General features: G+C 35.8%; 1 protein-coding gene across 4 annotated transcripts in view; it reads right to left on the reverse strand.

The window, feature by feature from the left end:
* Nucleotides 1-25,513, reverse strand: part of REV3L (REV3 like, DNA directed polymerase zeta catalytic subunit) — a 175,006-nt gene that overhangs the window by 90,783 nt on the left and 58,710 nt on the right. For all 4 annotated transcript variants that reach the window (XR_006717481.1, XM_045499299.1, XM_045499300.1 and 1 more), the window contains exons 3-9: nucleotides 20,497-20,571; nucleotides 15,490-15,650; nucleotides 11,485-11,581; nucleotides 6,628-6,722; nucleotides 5,752-5,856; nucleotides 4,698-4,782; nucleotides 4,462-4,610 (exon numbers count right to left, since the gene is read on the reverse strand). Coding sequence is in view for 3 of the 4 variants with exons in the window: in XM_045499299.1 (XP_045355255.1) it covers nucleotides 4,462-4,610; nucleotides 4,698-4,782; nucleotides 5,752-5,856; nucleotides 6,628-6,722; nucleotides 11,485-11,581; nucleotides 15,490-15,650; nucleotides 20,497-20,571 (767 nt within the window). In the remaining variant the exon portion in view is untranslated. The remainder of the gene's footprint in view (nucleotides 1-4,461; nucleotides 4,611-4,697; nucleotides 4,783-5,751; nucleotides 5,857-6,627; nucleotides 6,723-11,484; nucleotides 11,582-15,489; nucleotides 15,651-20,496; nucleotides 20,572-25,513) is intronic.

A 25,513-nucleotide genomic window follows, 5' to 3' on the forward strand; every position in this document is an offset into this window, starting at 1 on the left:
TGGGAGAACTGAAGAGCAACATGCAGAAGAATGAAACTAGACCACTTTTTCACCATACACAAAAATAAACTCAAAATGGATGAAAGACCTAAATGTGAGACAGGAAACCACCACAATCCTAGAGGAGAAAGCACGCAAAAACCTCTTCGACCTCAGCTGCAGCAACTTCTTAACACATCTCCACAGGAAAGGGAAACAAAAGCAAAAATGAACTATCGGGACCTCATCAAGATAAAAAGTTTCTGCATGGCAAAGGAAACAACCAGCAAAACTAAAAGGCAACCAACGGAATGGGAAAACATATTTGCAAATGACATATCGGATAAAGTGTTAGTATCCAAAATCTATAAAGAATTTACCAGACTCAACACCTGAAAAACAAATAATCCAGTGAAGTAATGGGCAGAACACATGAATAGACACTTTTCCAAAGAAGACATCCAAATGGCTAACAGACACATGAAAAGATGCTCAACATCACTCACCATCAGGGAAATACAAATCCAAACCACACTGAGATACCACCTCACACCAGTCAGAGTGTCTAAAATGAACAACTCAGGAAACAACAGATGCTGGCAAGAATGTGGAGAAATGGGGGCGCCTGGGTGGCGCAGTCGGTTAAGCGCCCGACTTGAGCCAGGTCACGATCTCGCGGTCCGTGAGTTCGAGCCCCGCGTCGGGCTCTGGGCTGATGGCTCAGAGCCTGGAGCCTGTTTCCGATTCTGTGTCTCCCTCTCTCTCTGCCCCCCCCCCCCCCGTTCATGCTCTGTCTCTCTCTGTCCCAAAAATAAATAAACGTTGGGAAAAAAAATTAAAAAAAAAAAAAAAAAAAAGAATGTGGAGAAATGGGTACCCTCCTCTTGCACTGTTGGTTGGAATGCAAACTGGTGCAGCCGCTCTGGAAAACAGTGTGGAAGTTCCTCAAAAAATTAAAAATAGAACTACCCTACAACCCAGTAATAGCACTACTAGGAATTTATCCAAAGGACACAGGAATGCTGGTTCATAGGGGCACAGGTACCCCAATGTTTTCAGCAGTGCTTTCAACAAGAGCCAAATTATGGAAAGAGCCTAAATGTCCATCAGCTGATGAATGGATAAAGAAGATGTAGCTTATATATACAATGGAATACTACTTGGCAATGAGAAAGAATGAAATGCTGCCAGTTGCAGCAACGTGAATGGAACTGGAGGATATTATGCTAAGTGAAAAAAATCAGAGAAAGACAGATATCATATGTTTTCCCTCATATGTGGAACTTGAGAAACTTAACAGAAGACCATAGGGGAAGAGAAGGGGGAAAAAAAAAATAGTTACAAACAGAGAGGGAGGGAGGCAAACGATGAGACTCTTAAATACAGAGAACAAATCTTGATGATTACAGAGAACAAACTGACTCTTAAATACAGGTTGATGGGGTTGGGGGAGAGGGGAAAATGGGTGATGGGCATTGAGGACAGCACATGTTGGGATGAGCACTAGGTACTGTATACAAGCGATGAATCACAGGAATCTACCCCCAAAACCAAGAGCACACTGTATATACACTGTATGTTAGCCAACTTGACAATAAATTATATTAAAAAATTATTTAAAAAAATAGCAAAAAAATGTCATGAGAACATAATGCACACATGGTGACTACAGTCAAAAAACAAAAACAAAAAAATGAAATTGAAGATGTGCAAACACTTAAAATGAGCCACAAATATGAATAAGCAATTCTCAGATAAAAAACACAAATGCTCAAAGTTATTAGCAATCAGGACATGCAAATTAAACTAAGAAGATTCCATTTCAAAGAATCAGAATGGCAAAAAGAAAACATTTTTTAACGTTTATTTATTTTTGAGACAGAGAGAGACAGAGCATGAATGGGGGAGGGTCAGAGAGAGAGGGAGACACAGAATCCGAAACAGGCTCCAGGCTCTGAGCGGTCAGCACAGAGCCCGACGCGGGGCTCGAACTCACGGACCGCGAGATCATGACCTGAGCTGAAGTCGGACGCTCAAACGACTGAGCCACCCAGGCGCCCCAAAAAATTTTAAATATAAGCTAGGGGTGCCTGGGTGGCTTAGTCAGTTAAGTGTCTGACTCTTGATCTTGGCTCAGGTCATGCTCTCATGGCCTGTGAGTTTGAGCCCTGTATCAGGTGGGTCTGTGCTGATGGCATGGGGACTGCTTGGGATTCTCTCTCTCCTCTCTCTCTCTCTCAAAATAAATAAAAGAATTTAAATATAAGCTCTAATACATTGTGGGAATGTAAACTTAGATATAATCATTTTACAGACTAATTTTTGTAATATGGCATTACTACTATAATGATATTTTTATTGTTAACATACTTTGAAATCTGAAAAATGGAGCTCTAAAAATAACAGAGCTTATGGGTGGAAAGGTTAAGGCAAAACCAATGCAACTTTGTAACCACAGCACTAACAAATTCCAATAATTGGCACCCAAGGAGATAACTCTGATCAGCCCAGTGTGGCTAGAAGCTGTCATAGTGGATATTAAATGCTCTGAAAATAACAGTATGGAAATGCTGGGTACATTTTTTATTAGAGTGCGGCTGGCAGATGCTAAGAAAAGCAAATGCAAGCAGAACTCTGAGCCAGTAGGCTGCCGTTAAGGTGAGCTCAAGAGACCTCGGGTGTAACTTGCCATGAGTCAGAGATTGCACAATGCTGGGATGCATCTCTTAGGGAGGGGGAAGCCCTGAGTGTAGATGCTCATTTTGAATTGTAGTTTAATATAGTCAAGAGGGGTGCCTGGATGGCTCAGTCGGTTAAGTGTCTGGCTCTTGATTTTGCCTAAGGTCATGATCTCAGGGTCATGAGATTGAGCTCCATGTTGGACTCTGCGCTCTCTCCCTATCCCTCTCCTCCTCTCTCAAGAAATAAATAAAATAAAGTCTTTAAAAATATATATGGTCAAAAGAGCCTCTGCTGCTAATGAGGCAGTATAAAAGAGGCTTTTCTATTACTGCTTAAAGCTGTAATTTTACTCCTGCTACTCTGGCTCCCTTGCTTAGAAAAACTGCATATGAAACAATGTGACTATGAAATAAAACTTTGATTATTCTTTTACTTACCAACTGTGTATAAGCTAACTACATTTTTACAGAAACTCTATTAGAACATATGCTATCTAGGTAGAGTACATATACCCTAAGACCTGGCAAATTACACTTCTATATGTCTTCTATAGAGACACTCTTGCATACAGCCACAAAATGACAGAAATAACACTATTAATAACTGCAAAAGTGAAAATCATCTAATAGTTGTAGAGGGCTAATAAACTTGTTTAGTCATACAAAGGAACACTAATCAGCAGCTGAAGTGAGTGAACTAGAAACATGTATGAACAAAGATAGATCAAAGTTATAATATGTTGACATAAAAGATACTCAACATCATTAGTGATGAGGGAAATGATAATTAAAGCCATAATGAGATGCCATTTCACACACTAGGATGGCTATACAAAAAAAGACAAATAACAAGTGTTAGTGAGGATGCAGGATCATTGGAACCTTCACATACTGATGGAGGAAATGTAAACCAGTGTAATCAGTTTGGAAAACAGTTTTGTAGTTTATGCAAAAGTTAAATACAAGTTCACCAAATGAGCCAGCAATCCACTACTTGGTGTCTCTAGAGAGAAATGAAAATACTACATCCACACAAACACCTACATACAAGTGTTCACGTCAGAATTAAGAGTCAAAAAGTGAAAATAACTCAAATATCAATCAACTGATGACTGAATTAACAAAATATGGTATATCCATACAATGAAATACTATTTGGCAATAAAAAGGAACAAAATATTGATAGATACTACAATATAGATGAACCAGAAACATTAAGCTAAATGAAAGAAGACACAAAAGATCACATATTGTATGATTTCATTTATGTGATACACCCAGAAAAGGCAGATCTTGAGACAAGAAAGTGGAATAGAGGTTACTTGGGGTTGGAGATGAGAACGGATATGACTGCAAATGGACACAAGGAATCCTCTGAGGTGAAGCAGGTGTTCTAAAACTGAATTATGGGGATGCCTGCACAGCTCTATAAACTTCCGATAAACCAATGAATTGTACACCTTGAATGAGTGCATATTATATTATACAAATTATACCTCAATTAATAAAAAACTATGTAGAACGAAAAAAGCAAGTTGCTTACTTTATGCCAAGTAGGACCCTATTTTATGTAAGATTTTAAATATAAAATAACAGTATATATCATGGACATACATATATAAGAAAATGTAAAATCATATATGGGAACAGTTTACACCAACTTAGAATAGCGCTTACATCTAGAGATCAAGAAAAGGTAAAGGAATGGGAGAAACTTAGCTAATTCAACCAAATAGTAATATTACCGTACCAGATATACAGATGTCTATTATAGTATTTTCTGCATACTTGAAAACCTCACCTTTGCTCAATTCTGTATCTTTGTGGACTTCTACCAGATTAGCTGGCGTACATTGAAGAATATCAGGAGACAGAACTTCAGAGTGCAATGTTAACTCAGCAGAGAACTCCTGAGATCCATCGCTGTAGTCCACAGATCCTGATAATGTTCTGGTTAATTAAAACATATCCTTTATAACAAACTAGATAACAAAGCAATAAAATTAGTTTTGAGATCTATAATAAATAACGACTTACACAGAGAAATCATTCTGTTTGAGAATTTCCTGAAGTCTCTTCTGAAAAATTTTTTCACTTTCTGTTGCTGGCACAAACCTGCGATCTTTGAATTTCAAAAGTGCATTAAAAAATGTAGATAACGAATGAAATATTTTCCTTTTTCTTAGAGTAGCTTTTAAAATGGTAACAATTTCTTATCTTTCTCTTGACACACATAATACCACCTAAAAGTGGTTCTATCATAACAGCAAACAAAAGAGAAATGGTTGTTAATGAAGCTATAAAATTAAGCACTTAAAGTCAGTTCAAGATTAAGTTCTATAATTATAACTTAAATCTAAAACAAAAACACTGTTCTGTACCTATAAATGTATTGCACACTCTGAACCTAGAAATTTCTACCCTATAAAATATAATAGTTCTATTTTAGAAGGCATTCAAAATTTACCACAGCATTTTTAGTGCCCAAGACATAATAAAAATTTTAATTGGACTTCAATGTACGCTTACTGCTATATTACAAATATATTTACCTTCTGAATTAGGTCTTTTATTCTTTTACTTTTATTTAAAAATTTTTGTTGTGTACATGGCATTTATGTAAGCCCTCAAATTCTTTTTGTAGAATATATAAAATGAGTATTTTCTTCAAAGCTGTATAAGATGATTAAAGTGGGAGTTTATATGAACAAAATAGTGTGGTGTCTCTAAGTTGGGACCCATGATCTTCTGTGAGTATTCTGGCTCATTTGGAAATACAAAAGGCTAGAATATACTAGAAAATAAAAAAGGAGCAAAGAGGTGGGGCAAGAGGTAAGGCAAAAACCAAGGACAATGAGGATGCCAATTCTTGGGCGGGCAGGGGCGGACAGAAGGAGAGAACAATGAATGACACCTGGGAGGTAAAGAATTACAGTTCAGAGCAATGACAATAGGAAAAAATATACAGAACAGAAAGGTAATCTGAAAAGTAAAATTTAATGTTAAGGTAAAAACTCAATGGCTTAAACTTTTCCATTAGAATATCTGGTGTAAAAAAAAAAATGTCACCAGAATACTATTAGGTTTATACCTTGTGATTCGGGTTGGCTAATTTGAGAAGTTTCATTTCTGTTTCTTCGCCGTTGCTTTTCATCTTCCCATATGGCCTGGAGACCAGGGTTTCCACCAATTTGAGCTATAATTACAACAATACTTCAATACGACAAGGGTCAAAGTGAAAAATACTTGCTCAAAAAAAGAAATCCAAACTTTAAAAAAATAAATACTGACTTAAAAAAAACAAAAACAACCATTTACCTGTTTTGTGTAACATAATGACCAAACTACCCAACCTACATTTATTACTCCTTTTTGTTTTCCTCCTACTGGCTCCCCAAAACCCAGCAAGTGGTGAATAAGACCAAAATATCTGATGACAGCCAATATATCTAAGAGTCCCCTCCCTTTTATATAAACTGAAAATTGTAAGTTTAAAAGGCAGAGTATATTAAATTCTTTAATGATGGCTAATGTATTTAGTGTCACACTTACTTTAGGCTTATGTCTATGCAAACATACTCACATGAATGAAAATATTAATGAAAAAATAATGACCATCTCATCAGAGGTTAAGAAATCTTCATAACATTTTGCATCCTCCTTCTATAACGTGTTACTTCTCTACTAATGTTTTCTTCCCTACTTTTTCCACTGTACTTTAGTCATTAAATTTTAAAAATAAAAACACATAGGGGCGCCTGGGTGGCTCAGTTGGTTAAGCGTCTCTTGATTTTGGCTCAGGTCATGATCTCACGGTTTGTGAGTTCGAGCTTCATGTTGGGCTCTGCACTCTGCACAGTGCACAGCCTGCTTGGGATTCTCTCTCCGCCCTTCTTCCCTCCCCCCCACCCCCAAATAAATAAATAAACTTAAAAAAAAAATACAAACACATTAATTGTGCACATACCTTCAATGTCTAGCCGATTTAAGATATCAGCAGCAACAGCATCCACTTCTAATTCACATGTACTCCGTGGTTCAACACCTTCCAGTATTAAAGAGCTGTATGAAAAAGATTATTAAAAAAATATAATAATTAGGGGCACCTGGCCAGCTCAGTTGGTGGAGCATGCAACTCTTGATCTTGGAGCCCCACGTTGGGCACAAGATTATTTAAAAAAAATAATAAAATAACAGATTAAATAAATATACATATATAATAACCACATAAAAGCAAATTTTCTGAAGACTTCGCTTATAGAACTTTCATGTTTAGTCACAATTATTCATGACCCAACTGATACTCTGTGTGTATATAAATAAAAAACAGGAAGAGAAAAATACAAAACCTGCTCTGTTGAGATACTTTTGCAGCATATTTTACATATTTTGGTTCATTATATTTTATATATAAAGAATGTACAATGTTTTAGCATGTGAGTCATAATCAGGGTAGAATGGGATTAGATAACAGAGGGATAACAGAGGGATACATCAAAAACCATATACATATGCAAAATCACTTGCCCAGAGGCATCTTTCTTAGCAATCACAGACAGTTGTTAAAAATGAGGACAGAGTATGCTACAAGAGATCAGGGGAAGTGAGCATACTGAAAAGTGAGCAAATGATACTGTTCTCCCTGCCCTCAACTACTGCTGAGCTGAGGAATGCTTTAAAAGTCTCTATAACTGCAAACTGAGAAATCACAGGAGTTCAACAATGGGATCATGGCTAAGAGAAGTGGTGATACCAGGAGGTCATTAATTTTTATGACAAAATGGTCATAATTGTAATAATAATTGTAACAATAATTGTAATAATTGTATAGCTGTAATAATTGTAATAATACAGAGGATTATTCCCCATTAATGCTGTGTGACTCAAAAGCATTTTGTTTTTCAGAGCCACAAAAAAAAATAAATAAATAAAATCAGGAAGACACCATATATATGTCCCTGCTTGAAGGAATGAATATACATCTAATGTGGATACCAGTTTACTCATTCCAAAATTTAGATCTTCTACTAATACAGACCCCAAATGAAAAGGAGAACTTTTACTAGAAAGTGGCTGATGGTAGATTTGATTAACATTTTTATTTGAAAGATTTTTTATGTTTTAAGAGAAACATATTAGCAAAACCTCATTTTCCGTTGTCTATCCCTCAAGAAATCTGACGAAACTTTAGAAATTTGTTTAACCACAGAATTGTTATAGTTCAAATAAATCTGTATGTATATACATATATACATGTAGATAAAATACACACACACATATCTTTTTACCATTGATACAGAAGGGACATATTAGCCAACCTATCACAATATATCCCTTTTTACTTTTAGAAAAAATAATTCTCAATGTAGCTTGTCTTTTTTATTCATATAATTTAATGACATAAGTTTTGCCATGAATTAAAGTAGTAAATAAAAATAGTTTTTAGTCAACAGTTTTTTCCTTACATCAAAAAGTTTCACAATTTTTGGAAGAATTATATTGTAAATTTCAAGAGTGAATTTTCCAGGAGTGGCACATCTGTGATAAAGGAGGGTAACAATAACAGCACAAAATGCAATCTCATAGTAGAAATTTATAACCATTTCTTGCCCTTATTACAAAACTACTTTAGACATTCAGAATAGGAAGTGTTCCTAGGGAAAGGAAATAGTTTGCACAATTAAAAATGTCTCCAGTAGATAAAACACCACAAGTAAAAATTTGAGTCAGCAAATACATATAAACAATTCATTATAGTCATGAAAAATAGATAAGTAATATGACAGTAACTAGACAATTGTGCCTCTCTGAACATTTCTGTTCCTAGCTTAACACAACAGACCTACTAATTAGAATCACTTAGGGTGGAGCTCAGACATCTACAATTTAAAATGTCTCTTTTGATCAACTGATGGGCAGTCAGGGTTGAGATTACTTCAGCATACTTGACATTTGTAGATTCAACACTCTAGCAAATGACTCTGAAGGTCCATGATATGTGGTAATTTATAATGAGTTAACAAGTAGGCTTAGTAGAACTGCTAACTCAGCACTCCCCATCTCTTATGAGTTTGCTGCTATTTGTCATAGTCCTTGTAATAATGTTTGTGAAGGAATATAAAATATTAAAAAAAAAAAAAAAAGGCACCCAGCAAGATGGTGCTAGCAGCACTGGGGATAGAAATGAGACTGATAAAAATCTAAAGAGTACTGATTTATAGTAAAATTTTTTGACATTATGTTACTTGTACTTGATGAAATAATGGATTTTCATGTTTTTTACAATGTAAGCATCTCCAAAATACAAAAATATGGGATAATCTGAGACAAAAATATATAGCTATACTGTATTTATTACAGATTCTAATTCTGAATACCTTGTCTAATTTCACTAGTTTGCCTATACATATCTTTGCTAATAAGTTGTCATTCGTTAAGAGTAATAAAATAGGTTTCTTTTAAAAACATTTTAAAATGTAAACTTTTCATTATAATATATAAGGTCTCCCCAAACTTACTTCTAACCAATAAAGCTTTACTATGACCTAGCTAGAAAGATAGTTTGCTTACAAAAAGATTTCAAATGCTAATAAACTCTGGTCTTATTTGATCATGCAAAAACAAGTTATTAAAAATATAGAACTCTGAAAATCAAGGGCTCTAGTGAATAGGTAAAATTTTGAGTCAAGTTGATGTGCTCCAATTTCAGAGAGATAGAGGAACTGTATCACAGGCATAAAAAAATGAAGAAAGCCAAGTTGCTTGTTGATCAATTTGGTCTGGAATGATTAGAACTTGAATTTGATGTGGTAATAATATTCTGTGAAAAGGAATTATGCCATTTCAATCTGATTAAAAAATACTTCTGCCGTATCTGAGAAGGAACCAAGAAGTACACATGTATGCGTATCTGTAAGTGTGTGTGCATGTTTGTCAAAAAGTCCTGATACTTGTCAAGGTCAATCAAGAGGTAGGGTGTCATTTCACTTTGAAGTCCTTGAAGTTTTATTCTGGCACAATATTTGTCATTAAACAATGTGTTTCTATCATTATTTAATGAGATTCTTTCTTAGACGTCTTCTGTTTTTTTAATGTTTATTTTTGAGACAGAGAGAGAGCGCATGCACGCGCAGAGGAGGGGCAGAGAGAGAGGGAGACACAGAATCCGAAGCAGGCTCCAGGCTCAAAGCTGTCAGCACAGAGCCCAATGTGGGGCTTGAACTCAGGAGCCACAAGATCACGATCTAAGCTGAAGTTGGATGTTTTAACCGACTGAACCATTCGGGTGCCCTTAATGAGATTCTTAACTTCCGTATCAGACTCTGCGCTGACAGCACAGTGCCCCGCATCAGGCTGACAGCATGCAACCTGCATGGGATTCTCTCTCTGCCACTCCCCGTGTAGACTCTCTCTCAAAATAAATGAATAAACATTAAAAAAAATGGCAAACTCCTTATTCATATACAGTATGTCAACCCACTTTTTTCCATAAAAACATTTAGAAATTTGGGGGTTATTTTTTCAAAAATATTTGCTTAGATTTTAAATTGTTATTTTATCATGTGATTTTTATTTGACAAGTTATAGCCTATCAACTCAGAATGCAAAATGAAGACATATGTTGGAAAGAAGTATAAAAATTTATACCCAATTACCTTTATTAATTAGTTAATAACTAGGTCCATTTTCATCCTATTTTCAAGGTCAGTGTTTAAAATCTGACTCCACTGAGAAATTTAACAGAAGACCATGGGGGAAGGGAAAGGGGAAAAAAAAAGTTATAGAGAGAGAGGGAGGCAAATGATAAAGAGTGTTTTAAATACTGAGGGAGGAACTGAGGGTTGATGGGGGGTGGGGGAGAGGGGAAAGCTGGTGATGGGCATTGAGGAGGGCACCTGTTAGGATGAGCACTGGGTGTTGTATGGAAACCAATTTGACAATAAATTATATTTAATATAAAAAAAAAAAAGTATGGGAATGCAAGCTGGTGCAGCCACTCTGGAAAACAGAATGGAGGTTCCTCAAAAAACTAAAAATAGAACTACCCTACAACCCAGCAATTGCACTTCTAGGCATTTATCCACGGGATACAGGTGTGCTGTTTCGAAGGGACACATGCACCCCCATGTTTATAGCAGCACTATCCACAATAGCCAAAGTGTGCAAAGAACCCAAATGTCCATCGATGGATGAATGGATAAAGATGTGGTATACACACACACACACACACACACACACACACACACACACACACACACAATGGAGTATTACTCGGCAATCAAAAAGAACGACATCTTGCCGTTTGCAACTACATGGATGGAACTAGAAGGTATTATGCTAAGTGAAATTAGTCAGAGAAAGACAAAAATCATACAACTTCACTCATATGAGGACTTTGAGACAAAACAGATGAACATAAGAGGGAAGGGAAACAAAAATAATATAAAAACAAGGAGGGGGGCAAAACAAAAGAGACTCATAAATATGGAGAACAAACTGAGGGTTATAGGAAGGGTTGTGGGAGGGGGAGATGGGCTAAATGGGTAAGGGGAACTAAGAAATCTACTGAAACCACTGTTTTACTATATGCTAACAATTTGGATGTAAGTTTAAAAAAATAAAAAAGAAAATAATAAAAAGAAAAAACATAAAATAAAAATAAAATCTGTGATTCCATGTAACATACTAATGTTGAGATGTGCTTCTCTGACAAGCTTATAGATTAAAAAAATGAAGATTAAAATTAAATTATAATAACCACTGAGTTTTGGATACAGTAGGATATACACAAATAGGTTTTTTTCCCTTTACAACATTAACTAACCTTGGTATTTCATCTTCTTCCCACCGAAATAAAGTACCAGTAAGAGAATTTCCTGGTAGCTGATCCTTGCAAGATCCAGTTGTACGCATCGAATCACCTAGGAACAGAAAGGTAAAAGAAGATAAGTTCTACTTTTAACTTGCATATAAATACCCTTTAAGTAAAATAATATATAAACATGACTAGTTCCTACAATTGTGTCCTTAAAATTCATACACACACAGGAACACATATGCACAGTTGAGAATAGTGGCTCTAAAGTAAAAGGGGAAGAAAGTATTTCTAATATAGATATGAAAGAGAAACAGCTACAATGCTTACATACTAGTATGATACATTTAAATGTGCTATTGTGGTAGGATTAAAATCTCATTTTGAAAATCATGAAGAGTTAGGATTGTTTATAGACTTTAAATTCCTAGGGTATTCTGTATGAGTCTAAACTAAAATTCTAATGGAATTCAGATTCCAGATAAAATTCAAAACATACTTTAATACTAATCCCTGAACAAAGAGAAAATATGCAACGCATTCCAGAAGTGATGGCAGTTAACAGTGAGTAGAAATGCAAATACAATTGGACCACCAGTAGAAGGGGAAAATGCATGTTTGCTTAGTTGTCTAAGTTTCAGGAACTGACTCCTGGGGTCATGCTTTGAAAGTATTCTCTAAATTTTAGCAACTGTTTTGCAATCTCTTGTGGGAATTTAAATTCTAAGAGAAAGCATAAATGAGTAGCATAGAAAGAATCCTAACATTGAGAAAGACACTAAATTTGCAATTTTCTAATCCAGCTAAATTTAATACTTTTTCTTATTTGTTTAGCTTGATCACAAAATGGTGTAATTAAGACTGAGATTAGGTATTAACATCTTTGCTATTTCAGCAAAACATATGCCAAAACATGAAACTGATTCTACATATCTTCAGAAGTTTTTAAAGGCTTTGCTATTAGGTGGCTAGGGCATTAATATGAAATTACTTTGTAGAGTTGTACATTACCATAAATATTATTTTCTAATAAATTTATGTGAATAAAGAGTCTATACAAGTTTACTGATTCAGAGTTACTGATAACATCATAAAAAATTCACATCTTACCTACACTTCTTATGCATTGTTTTAGCATATTTCCCTAAAGAACAGAAACTCCCTAATTTAAATATATATATTATTATAATTTTTCAACTATGGATGGTAAAAAATACAAAATGCCTCTATGTGCTCAAAATATTTAATCTATTTACTTTATATACTTCACCTTAACAACGTAGTAATTAGCACCATTTCCAGTTCATCTGGGCACATGATCATATAACTGAAGTACTCAGAGAAAAATTGTATATGCATATATACTATTAAAATTTCTACATCTTTTTCACTTTTGAATTTACTCCATTTTCAAAAGTAAGACTACATTATGTACTAGGATAACTTGTCTTATAAGATAAAAATGTTGAGTTATGCATATATACATGTAATATGTAGGAATTAAGTTTTAATAAGAAGTTTACTGTCAGTTTAATGGTGTCTGAGAAACATGAAATACAAAAAGTGATTCACTTATTCTTCCCGTGATTTTACTATAATCTTTTATACAAAACAAGCAAAATAAAGCAAACAAAAACCTGAGGGCTATTTAGTATAATGAATTAAGATATAAATTTTATTTCATCATACTCACAGCAATTTTCCTTTTAATTTCCCCCAACTAAATTTCATGTATTTCTGCGTTGTAAAAATTTTCCATATTTTGAAAAAAATTCCTTCCAATTAACATTCTAATACTCATCTAACTTCAGTAACTGAAATAAATGTCTTACATTTTTTGAGAATTCAAACTTTTCTCACACTTTTTACCTACTGGAAACAAACTTTTATGAAAATTACTTCCTTTTCCTACAAATGCCTACTGTTCACAGTCTATAATCTTTTCCAATCCTCAATCCTACTTGAACTCTCATCTATATTTGATACTGGTAACCAACCTGTTATAATCTTTTTTTCTCCCATTAACCTTTTTATTTTGGAATAATTTTACATTTACAGAAAAATTGCAAGGATAGTATGAGTTTCCATACATTGCTTACCAGGTCTCTCCTACTGTTAGCATTTTACATTACCACAGTACCTATATCAAAATAAAGAAACTGACACCGGTACATTAATATTTAACTAGACTAGACATTATATCTGACTTTCACCAGTTTTTCCACTGTTGTCTGCTTTGTTTCAGGATCCACTCTAGGACACCACATTGCATTTAGTTATCATGTCTCCCTAGGTCTCCTCTGGTCTATTTCTCAGTCTTTCCTTGTTTTTCATGGCCTTGACAGGTAACCTGTAGAACGTCTCCCTCACTTCCATCTGAGTTTGTCTGATGTTTTTCTCATCATTAGACTGTGGTCATGGGTTTTTGAAAGAATATCACAGAGATGAAGTGTCCTCCTCATCACCTCATCTGAGGGGTACACAATATATAGGACACCACTGGGGATGTTAACCTTCAACATTTGGTTAAGGAAGGTATAGTTCTATGGGTTTGATAAATATATAGACCCATGCCAGTCTATATTCCTTCCTTCACCCTAAAAGTTCCTCTGTACATTTGCTCTGTAGTTAATACTCCCTTCTCCTCCAATCCCTGGAAACCATTAATATGCTTTCCATTTCTATCATTTTGTCTTTTCCAGAATGTTGTATGAATGGAATCATACAATTAGTAGCCCTTTGTGTCAGGCTTCTTTCACTTAGTAAAATGCATTAAAGACTCACCAATGTTGTGTGAATCAATAGCTTGATGCTTTTTATTGATAAATAGTATTCCACTGTATGGTTACATCACAGTTTATCCACTGCCCACAGTTTATCCACTGTCCACAACAAAGTGGACATCTTGGTTACTTTAGACCTTTAGCAATTATGAATAAAGCTGCTATAAACATTTGCATACAGGTTCTTGGGCAGATACAACTTTAAGTCACTTGGATAAATGAGAAGGAATGTTTATGTTTATAATGTTATGTTTAATAAGTCTATGTTTAACACTACAAGAAACTGTCAAACTGTATTCCAAAGTGGTTGCACTATTTTGCATTCCCACCAGGCAAAGAATGAGAGTTGCTCTCCTTCCACATCCTTACCAGCATGTATCGCTAGTTTTTAGATTTTAGCCATTCTAATAGGTATGTAGTGGAAGCTCTTTGTGGTGTCAATTTGCATTTCCCTAATGATACATAATGTTAACAATCATCTTTTCATGTGTTTGCCATCCTTACATCTTTTTTGCTAAAGTATCTGTCCAGGTCTTTTGGCCATTTTTAAATTAAATTAAATTAAATTAATTTTAGAGAGAGAAGGAGAGGGGGCAGTTGGGGAGGGACGAAGGGGGGGGGGCGGAATGAGAGAGAGCACGAGAGAGAGACTATCTTAAGCAGGCTCCAAGTTGAGCATGGAGCCTGACATGGAGCTCAATTCCACGACACTGGGATCATGACCTGAGCTGAAATCAAGAGTTGGATGCTCAACTGACTGAGACACCCAAGCGCCCCTTGGCCATTTTTAATTGGGTTTTTGCTTTCTTACTATTAAGAAAGAGTTCTTTGTATGTTCTAGATACATGCAATTTATCAGATATGTAATCTAAAAATGTTTTTTCCCAGTAAAACATAGTAGTAAAGACTACAGGGTTTCTTTTAGAGGTGCTGGAAATGTTCTAAATTTGATTGTGGTGATGGTTGTACAACTGTGTGAACATACTAAGCCAATGAATTGTCCATTTTCAATGAGTGAGATGTATGGTATGTGAATTCTACTTCAATCAATTACCAAAAAATTTTCTTTTGAGATTCTTTTTCCTGATAAAACCTAATACCATTCTGCATATTTCTTTTTTATTCTTTATCCACCCAGTAGTTATTTTCTAAGTATATGTTATTTTATAAATCATTAATTACATTAACACTTGTCTCAAACTTTAATTTGAACTTGATAAATTAACCTTACTTTTCCTTCTTGCTTTTCGGAACTTGACAGCAGCCAGATTTATTAAATTCATTCCATAGAGATTGTAGTCAATGAACAGCTGTAGGAGGTAGGGAATATGAGCTTCATGAGGCTGGTAAAATTTATTCATTATGGCTCCACTTTGCAAAAGTTCACATATCCTAAGTTAGAAAAAAAAAAAGTTGTATTCTAAAATTATGGTTCCTAAAATGTTAAGTGCAACAATAATTACACTACTATAAAGAATGAAACACATTAGTACACAAATTTTTTATTTAAATTTTACTGGAAATTTATATTTTGTTAGAAATTACAAGTTTGTCAAGTTTTAAAGTCAGCTGCACACTCTGAAAGAACATGACAAAAATCTTGGATGAAGAATATTTTGACTTCTAAAACCAACTTAATACTAACTATATTAAAAAACCAAAATGTCAGAAGTTTTTAAAATATGAGCTTTTCCTTTTAAAAACTGAGAAAAGAATTGAAGTACATGAAACATTCAGAAGGGATATTAATAAGATAAAGGTATAGAGGTTATTTCTGAAAAGGCTTCCTGAAGTCTCTGAGCAAGAGACTAATGAATTAAAGATACTTCTGTGAAGAAAGGGAAGAGTATTTCACACAAATTAAATTACACATGTAAAGGGTCATAAGAAAATGTGGCTTATTTGAGAACTGAAACCACTGAGTGTGGCTTAGTGACAAAAGCTGTGGTGAGTGTGTCTATGGAGGGGATGGGCTAGAGAGGTAATGAAAAGTCAGATCATGCACAGCCTACTAAGACATCTCAAGAAATAGCAGAATTTGCCTCCGAAGAGTGAAAAAGAGAAATGACCAAGTTACCTAGAGAATGCACAGTACTAAAGATACAAGTGAGAAGGCTACTGTGGAAAACTAAAATGATGGTGGCTTTAACAAAGATCAGGGCAATGTGTTGATTCAGGATACATACAAAGAATAAAATGGTCAAGCCTTGATGACTGACCAGATGTGGAGGGTGTGGCAGAATAGAGGAGTTGAAGATGATGCCTTGATTTCTTGGTGGTGCCACATTTATTGGAAGAGAAAGGACTGGAAGGAAACATGTTTCTTTGCAGAATTTTTTGGAGGAGGAATAAGGATAAACTCAGTTTTAGACATACTGGGGTTTAGGTATAGTAAGGTATTAAGGTATATTTCCATGAAAATAATGACAAATGACGATGAAGATAAGAATAATTTTATTTACATAGCATTATATATTTATTTATGTACTGGACATTGTGTTAGGTGTTTTATTTATTTATTTATTTATTTATTTATTTATTTATTTATTTATTTATTTATTTATTTATTTTTTAACGTTTATTTATTTTTGAGACAGAGAGAGACCAAGCATGAACAGGGGAGGGGCAGAGAGAGAGGGAGACACAGATTCAGAAGCAGGCTCCAGGCTCTGAGCCATCAGCCCAGAGCCCGACGCGGGGCTTGAACTCACGGACCGCGAGATCGTGACCTGAGTTGAAGTCGGACGCTTAACCGACTGAGCCACCCAGGCTCCCCTGTGTTAGGTGTTTTAAATGCTCACTCTCAAGTAATCCTCACTACAAACCTATGATACCATTAATCCAGAGCTCTGGAGAAAATTTAGGCTATTGATATATACCTGGAAGTCAAATGCATGAAGATCAACAAAGAAAAAAGGCAAAACAAACCAAGAGAGTAGATAAGACTGTACAGTGAGGAGGAAGTACAGAGAGAAAAGATGAAAGCCTAAGACACAACCCCAAGAACAGCTGCAGATGTTCAAAGAGGAACTAACAAAATGACATAAATACGAATAATCAGATGGTATGAGGAAAATCAGAGGACGTTTATATCAAAGAAACTTAACTCTTGGGCTTATTTTAAGGCACTATAAACAATGACACAAGTTCAAAACGTAAGGACAAAAAGGTGTTAACTAAGTTTAACAACATGGAGGTCAATGATTTTGACCACGCACATCCTCTGAAAGGGTCTCGGGACTCCCCAGTGCACACTTTGACAACCGCTTTGCTAGACTGATGAGTTCTATTTTCTCTATGAAGTAGGAGGCAAAGCCTTGGGACAGGCTTGGTTAACATTTGAGTAAAGAGGGTAGAGAATGGTAAGATAATTAGAGAAAAGCAGAAAAAAGGCACGGCAGGGAAGGGCCCAGGTGAAATTGAAGACCTTGAATTCACAGTGGCACCATTCTGTTGTGATTTTTTTGTTTTTGTTTTTGTTTTGTTTTGTATCCTACAGTACTCAGAAGCCAGTTTAGCAGAGAAAGAGAGTAAATAAATGGATTAACCCAGAATTGCTGGTTTCGCCTGGCAGAAAGGAGCTCGGAAGATAAAGAATAGAATCTAAGATGGAAAGGAAAAAAATTAATTGCAGCAGAAGGCTACAAAATGGGACAGTAGTACTGAAGCTAGAGAATTTAAAACCTAAAAACAGGTAGAGTAGGAGTAACTCAGGGACAGAGCTGAAAAGATTAAAAAAAAAAAAAAAAAAGACAGAGGATCTTATTGGAGCCATGAAAAGGTTTTAAAACTGAATCATAGTGCATAAGTAAACAACTCTGTAAATTTACTAAAAATCACTGAATTGTGTATACTTAAAATGTGTGAATTTTGTGGTAGATAAATTATATCTCAAAAATTTATTAAAAAAAAAAAAAAAGAAGATTACAGTCAGAAGCCAAGACGTTTGCATTTAAAATCTCAGAGGTAGGACAAGTTCTAGAGTGTGGTGAGAGTAGGTAGTTCAAGAAGAATGGAAGTAAAGCTCATAGGAGATGGCCAAGTAGAGAAATCAAGAGGCCAGTCTCCAAATGATACGTTATAGTATTCATTCATTCATTCCACAGTTATTGACCATTATGTGCCAGATACTATTCTAAACACTGAGGACTAAGCAGCAAACATAGCAGAAAAAAATGTGGACTTACATTCTAGCATGATACCAATTTTATACGGAAAATTTAAAAAGAGGATATGTGTATATATGTACATATATATTTATGAAAAATATAAGGACTTACACCAAACTCTTAAAAATTATTGCCTCTAGGGAAAAGGGTTATGAATGAGGGTAAGAGTATGTTGTAGTTTAACGTTTTACATATATACTACAGCCAACATTTACACAGCACTTATAATGTGCCTGGCACTGTTCTGAGTGATTTATAGATATTAGCACTTTCATTCAAGAAAACAATATGCACTAACATCAATCCTATTTACAGATGAGGAAGATAAGTCACAGAGAGATTAGATAACTTGCCTAAAGTCTCCCAGCTGGTTATGGCAGAGCCAGATTTTGAATACAGGCAATCTGGTTTCAGAATCTACAATCTTAACTATTACATTATGTATTAGTTTAATACTATAATGCAAATGATTCATGTATAAAGGTATTATAAAAAAATAACTAAAAAGGGAGAAGGTATTTTATTTCATAGAATCCTTTTTCTTAATAGTATATATTACAATTTTTTGTTATATATTTGGGTTACAGGTTTACTGTCTGTATGTTCTGATATGCTAGAAGATCCCTGAGGGCAGGAACCAAGCAAACTTTATCACTGTTTACAGCAAATTCCATAGTGCGTTAAATAATGTAGGTATTTTACAAATATTTATTTTGAAATGAATAAATGAATGTATCTCTCAATAAATCAGGGAATTTCAGATAAGGACTGAGATAAACTATGTAATTTAAAGCAAACTTACTGGAAATAGTTTAATAAATATTTGATTGCTATAGTCACAAGGAAGAAAAACAGATTATATTTACATATTTTCTCTCAAAAACAGTTTGTAGGCTATTTATAAACGATGTATGCAAATTTTATTCAAGGTTCCCTCTCTAGCATGGACTTGGGATGACTAAGGTGTACTTTCCTACCACTGTGTATGAGAAAGAGGGTTAAGAATTCACAGGGACTCTTCTGGACTCCATGGATATGAGAAAGTGTGACCAAAGGGAAGTGGTACAAGAAACATCATTGTCTCTAAGTGCCTATCCTGGAAAATGGTTTTGGTACCCTACCTAACAGAAGCTGCTTGGGATAAGGGTAGGGGCACATTACAGAGAAAACTAGTTTTCACTGGTTACTTGGAGAAGGGAATAACCATAGGGATTAATTAAGGCAGTGATTCAGTGAAGCACTCAGTTGGCCTAACTCAGGGTAAACCTCATATCCTGGATAGTTGCTCCTCTTCTTGCCCAAATTCACTCTGGGAAGTATTGAATTTGTGTCTTACCAAAAGGTTACCTTTTGAAACCTAGTACTTAACTAACAGAGAAGATCTTCTGAAAAAACACTCAGCATTTATCCAAGAACACTTCTACCCTAGCTTGTCACCACACAGACTGAAAACCCTTGTTTTGAGCCCTAGAGAATGAATGAAGTCTTCTCTGTATGTGCCCTTCTTGCCATCAGGAACTTAGACTCCAGGATGACTGACAGAATAAGATACAGACAGATAGACTTACTGAGAGAAGAAAAACAAAAACAAAAACACAAAACAAAAAGCAACCAGAGACAAAACAAACAAAAAATCTGGGACATAAAATTTCACCAGCATTAATAAAGAGTCAACAGGATTCTGAGATCTCAGAAGCCCTTACACTCTGGCCTCTCATACATCTCTTTTTGCTTTGAAATTGAAGAGTAGATTTCTCCTGGTACTGAACATTGGTCTGGCTAGTAGAGCACTAAGATCCTACAAGGCAGCCATCATCTCTCCTTATCTACTTCTACAAGCTCTCTAAATCTAAAACAGAAAAGCAGCAGTTAGGGACTATAAAAAGCAAGGTCCCTTCACTCTTAAAACATCCTTCCCAGAGGCCAAGCCATGGATCTCTCTTTGCACATAAATACACATATTATGGTCCCTTTCTTTAATAATGCTACAAATGACACAGTCCTTTCTTCTAGGTTTTTATTATTATTAAAATACTTAAGTGATAGCTATTCATATTTTATCTTTGTACCTTTTCATCATTGCTGGATTGTAAAGATAGATCTTCATAAAGTGTCTTTCCTTCTCATGATAACCATAAAAAGGCCTGAAATAAAAGAAAAAGATATTTCAAATTATTTTTATCATTCAGAGATGAAGTAACGCAACTTATTGCTCTAATTAGACTCAGCTAGCCTAATTCAGCCTTATTTATATTTAATATTACCCAAAACCTCAAAAAACAAACAAAAACTGCTCCAAAACCTTTCAATTAAACTTATCACAGATTAACATATAAAATATTGCAATCTGGTTACTTCTTTTAAAAATACCACTTTCAAAAAAAAAAAATACCACTTTCAAAAAACTAGGGACAAAAAGGAGTGCAAAACTGTTTACACCTTAATTTCAATCATAATGACTATTAAAAAAATGACTTTTTTTCTCTATACTCTGAACATGTATGAGAAAACCCGAGACCTTTCAAGCACCTTCACCCATTTCTGATTTTCTGTCAAACGTTAAAGCTCTTCATTAACAAAGTCCTTTAATTAACAGCACTCATGTCACTTTGCTTGTCTGCTTATTATTAATTTTACAAATTCACTAAGCAGAGACAATTTGCCTATTATATATATGTACATGTGTGTGTGTGTGTTTGTGTTTGTATAAAACACTCATGCAAGTCAAATGAAGCCCATGAAAACTGTGTAGACAGGAACTTAAGAGATTAAGAAGACCATGACCTTACTTAAGGACCCTAATTATGTTGAGGCTGGCTTTTTCTCTAGGGCATCAGCTAGAATGGGGAAAGGAAGAAGCAAAAATCTACACGGCAGAGAGAGAAACAAGTGTTCAGAGCAAGATGAAATAAGCTGGAATATCATGTTACATCATTTTAGGAGGATTTGAAACTATACCAGTACCTCTGATATAGACTACCATTTTCATTTTTTTTTTTTTAAAGTAGGCTCCATGCCCATCATGGGGCTTCAAATAACAACCCTGAGATCAAGAGTCGCATGTTCTACCAACTGAGCCAGCTAGGCACCCCTATTTATTTATGTATTAAAGTAAGCTCTGGGGCACCTAGGTGGCTCAGTTGGTTAGGCATCCGACTCTTGGCTCAGGTCATGATCATGGTTCATGGGATTGAGCCCTATGTTGGGCTTTGAGCTGACAGCACTGAGCCTGCTTGGGATTCTCTCTCTGCCTCTTTCTCTCTCTCAAAATAAATAAATAAACTTAAAAACAAAACAAAACAAAAAACATAAAGTAAGCTCTATGCCCAACATGGGACTTTGAACTCATGACCCTGATATTGAGAGTCACATGTTCTACCAACTGAGCCAGCCAGGTACCCCCAGACTATCACTTTCAAAGATGATGCAGTTAGAAATAATATATAAACAGGTATGAATTTGCATGCAAAAAAGTTTTATATCTCCCTAGACTTTAGTTGTAAATAAGTGGTTGGTGAAATCTTTAGGTAGATAAACCTATTCACTTTTCATTTACAAAAAAACTCTCCCATGGTGTCTGGGTGGCTTAGCTGGTTAAGCATCCAACTCTTGGTTTCTGCTCAGGTCATGATCTCGCTGGCAGCACAGAGCCTGCTTGGGATTCTTGGTCTCCCTCTCTCTCTGACCCTGACTCACAGTCTCTATCTCTCTCAAAATAAATAAGCTTTTAAAAAATATAAATCAATAAAAATAAAAAATACTGTCCCTATCTAATGGACACTAAGTAGAACTTACCCTCATTAGGACCCCATTTCTGTCACGTCTGACAGTGTAGCTGACATCAAATACAGGAGTAATCTGGTTGCAGTCATTATTTGCGGTATGAACTTTTTCCCCCCTAGCTATTTTCAAGCTTTTAAGTCAGAGCCTTCTATATGATTGTTGTAAAGCAATTTCTATTTTTCAAAAAATCCAACTAGGGGAGCCTGAGTGGCTCAGTCAGTTAAGTGTCTGACTTCGGCTCAGGTCATGATCTCATGGTTTGTGGCTTCGAGCCTTGCATTGGGTTCTGCACTGACTGAGCAGAGCCTGCTTGGGAATCTGTCTCCCTGTCTCTCTGCCCCTCACCTACTTGCACTCTCTCTCTTGAAAATAAACAAACATTGGAGAAAAAAAATCCAACTATTTACCAAGGTCTAAAAGGTTCTTTTTTTTTTTTTTTTCATGTTTATTTTTGAGAGACAGCATTCAAGGAGGGGAGGGACAGAGAGAGAGGGAGACAGAATCTGAAGTAGGCTCCAGACTCTGAGCTATCAGCACAGGGCCCGATATGGAGCTGGAACTCACGAATGGTGAGATCATGACCTGAGCCGAAGTTGGATGCTTAAGCAACTCAGCCACCCACGCGCCCCTACAAGGTTATCTTGTCCTTGCTACTCACTCCAATCACCTTTTCCTCTAGCCATTCTAAACATTTTACCCCCTCCAACTTGATCTACACTCAAGTAATTTGCCATTCTCTCTACCTCGAAAGCCTGCCCTGAACCCTGGCATGGTTTGCTTTCAATCTTCAATCACATCTCTACTTAGACTCACTTCCTCAGAAAAGTCTTCTCTAACCATCACTCCCTATCCCTTACCCTTCATTCTTCTTTGATTTTTTTTCCCTTAGTAACACTTAACCACTTCCTGTCTAGTTTGCTATTTACTCCATTTTTGTTGCCACGAAGGAAGGGGTGAAACAAAGACATGTTACATGAATGATCTCATTCTGTCTCACTGGCAAAATTCAACTATTTATTCCTCTTACTATGGTATTTTTCATGTAGATAAATATAGCTATTTATCTGAAGACAGGAGTTATTTTAAGCCAAATAAATGGGGGCGGAGGGGGGAATTAAATCTGCGGTGTGGTCCATGTTATCTTTGCTTGTTTTGATTTTGCAAGAATCTTTTAGGGTTTTACAATTAGAATCTCATAAATTTCAAAAACTGAATATGGTAAGACTATCAAACCTCTAAAGTTCTTTGTACACCTAGGATTCTGTTTTCACATCTGCTGACCCAAAATATAGCCTGGAAATTCTACAAATTCAGTTTTCTGCTTCTGTGTAATTTAACCTGCAACCTTTACTTTTTGCTGTTGGCTTCAGTTAATTCTGCCACAAGAATTCCTCAACAGGGAAACTCTTTGGAGGGAAAAAGTAGAATGGAACAGAGTTTGAGAATAGATATTTTAGGCTTAAAAAAATTATATCTGATAATTAAGAGTTAGTTTTTTCATATGGCAGTGAGAAGGAAAATGAAAATGGATAGCAAAAAACTCAATTAACTCAAATGGATTAAGAATCTCTTTATAGGATATTTTCTAGAATCATGGTAGCTAAGTGGCAATGAATTCCAGAAATTAGCCTAAGGTCATAATCCTATCTCTTGACCTGGCCTCAGAACAATGCATTATCTAAAAAGACTGGAATCAAACCTGTACAGATTTTAATTTGGTAGCTAGATGCAACCTTGTCTACCTTAAAAAAGTAGGGAAAACTGAAAGACTAAAATAATCACAAAGCTAGAATGTATGGTAAGGAAAAGGGGAATTAGGTTAAGAAAAAAATTAGAGTAAGAGGAAAGAATGGCAGCCAAAGAACAGCTCATCTTTTGCCTCAGGTATTCAGACTTTTTAATTTTTTATTCTTTATTTTTGAGAGAGAGACTGCAAGACAGAGTGCTAGTGGGGGAGGAACAGAGAGAGAGGGAGACAGAATCTGAAGTGGGATCCAGGCTCTGAGCTTATCAGCACAGAGCCCGACGTAGGGCTTAAACTCACGAACCGCAAGTTCATGACCTGATCTGAAGTCAGACGCTTAACCTACTGAGCCATCCAGGCACCCCAGGTATTCAGACTCTTAAAAATATGACAACAGAAAGATTGGTGGCTGGAGTGCCTGGATGGTTCAAGTTGGTAGAGTATGTGACTCTTGATCTTAGGGTCATGAGTACAAGCCTCATATTGGGCACAGAGCTTGCTTAATTTAAAAAAAAAAAAAAAAAAAAAAAGACTGGTGACTATTCAATTCACTAGGCAGTTTGAAGATTCAGCTTTGAAATTTTTTTTTTAATGTTTATTTATTGTTTTTTGAGAGAGAGAGAGAGACAAAGTGTAAGCAGGGGAAGGGCAGAGACAGAAGGAGACACAGAATCTGAAGCAGGCTCCAGGCTCCAAGCTGTCAGCACAAAGCCCAACGGGCAGCCTGAACTTACAAACCATGAGCTCATGACCTGATTTGAAGTCAGAAGCTTAACCACCCAGGTGCCCCTGGAGATTCAACTTTGAAATGAGAGTATGTATAGGAAAGTTCTTAGAAACTATTAAACATAAAACAAAGTTAGAATATAAAACTGATAATTATCTTTAACCTAATTGTTACTATCATAGGACAGGTGTGAACTTCCATCTCATTTAGTCAACCAAACAGCTACTGAGCCATATCTACTAAGTGCCCAACACCATACAAAGTGCTAAGGATAGGGGTGCCTGGGTGGCTCAAACGGTTGAGTGTCCGACTTCGGCCCAGGTCATGATCTCACAGTTCATGAGTTCCAGCCCCGCATCGGGCTCTGTGCTGACGGCTTGGAGCCTGGGGCTTGCTTCGGATTCTGTGTCTCCCTCTCTCTCTCTGCACCTCCCCAGCTCATGCTCGCACTCTGTCTCTGTCAAAAACAAATAGACTTAAAAAAAATTAAAAAAACAAAAAAACAAAGTGCTAAGGATATAATGATGGACAAGACAAACATGGTCCTTTTTCTCATGGCGCTTACATGGTGGGAGAAATACATAAAAATTAAGTAATCAAAAAATTAAAATAACTGCCAACTGTATTGTGCTAAAGGAAACAAGAATAGACAGAGATACAGAGTAATTATAATGACAACTTATTTTTTTAATGTTTTTTAAATTTGCTTTTGAGAGACAGCGCAAGCAGGGTAGGGGCAGTGAGAAAGGGGGACAGAGGGGGGACAGGGGAAGCGGGCTTTGCACTGACAGCAGTGAGCCTGATGCGGGGCTCAAACTCATGAACTGTGAGA

Source organism: Leopardus geoffroyi, chromosome B2 (assembly GCF_018350155.1).
Source record: "Leopardus geoffroyi isolate Oge1 chromosome B2, O.geoffroyi_Oge1_pat1.0, whole genome shotgun sequence".
NCBI classification, from domain to species: Eukaryota; Metazoa; Chordata; class Mammalia; order Carnivora; family Felidae; genus Leopardus; species Leopardus geoffroyi.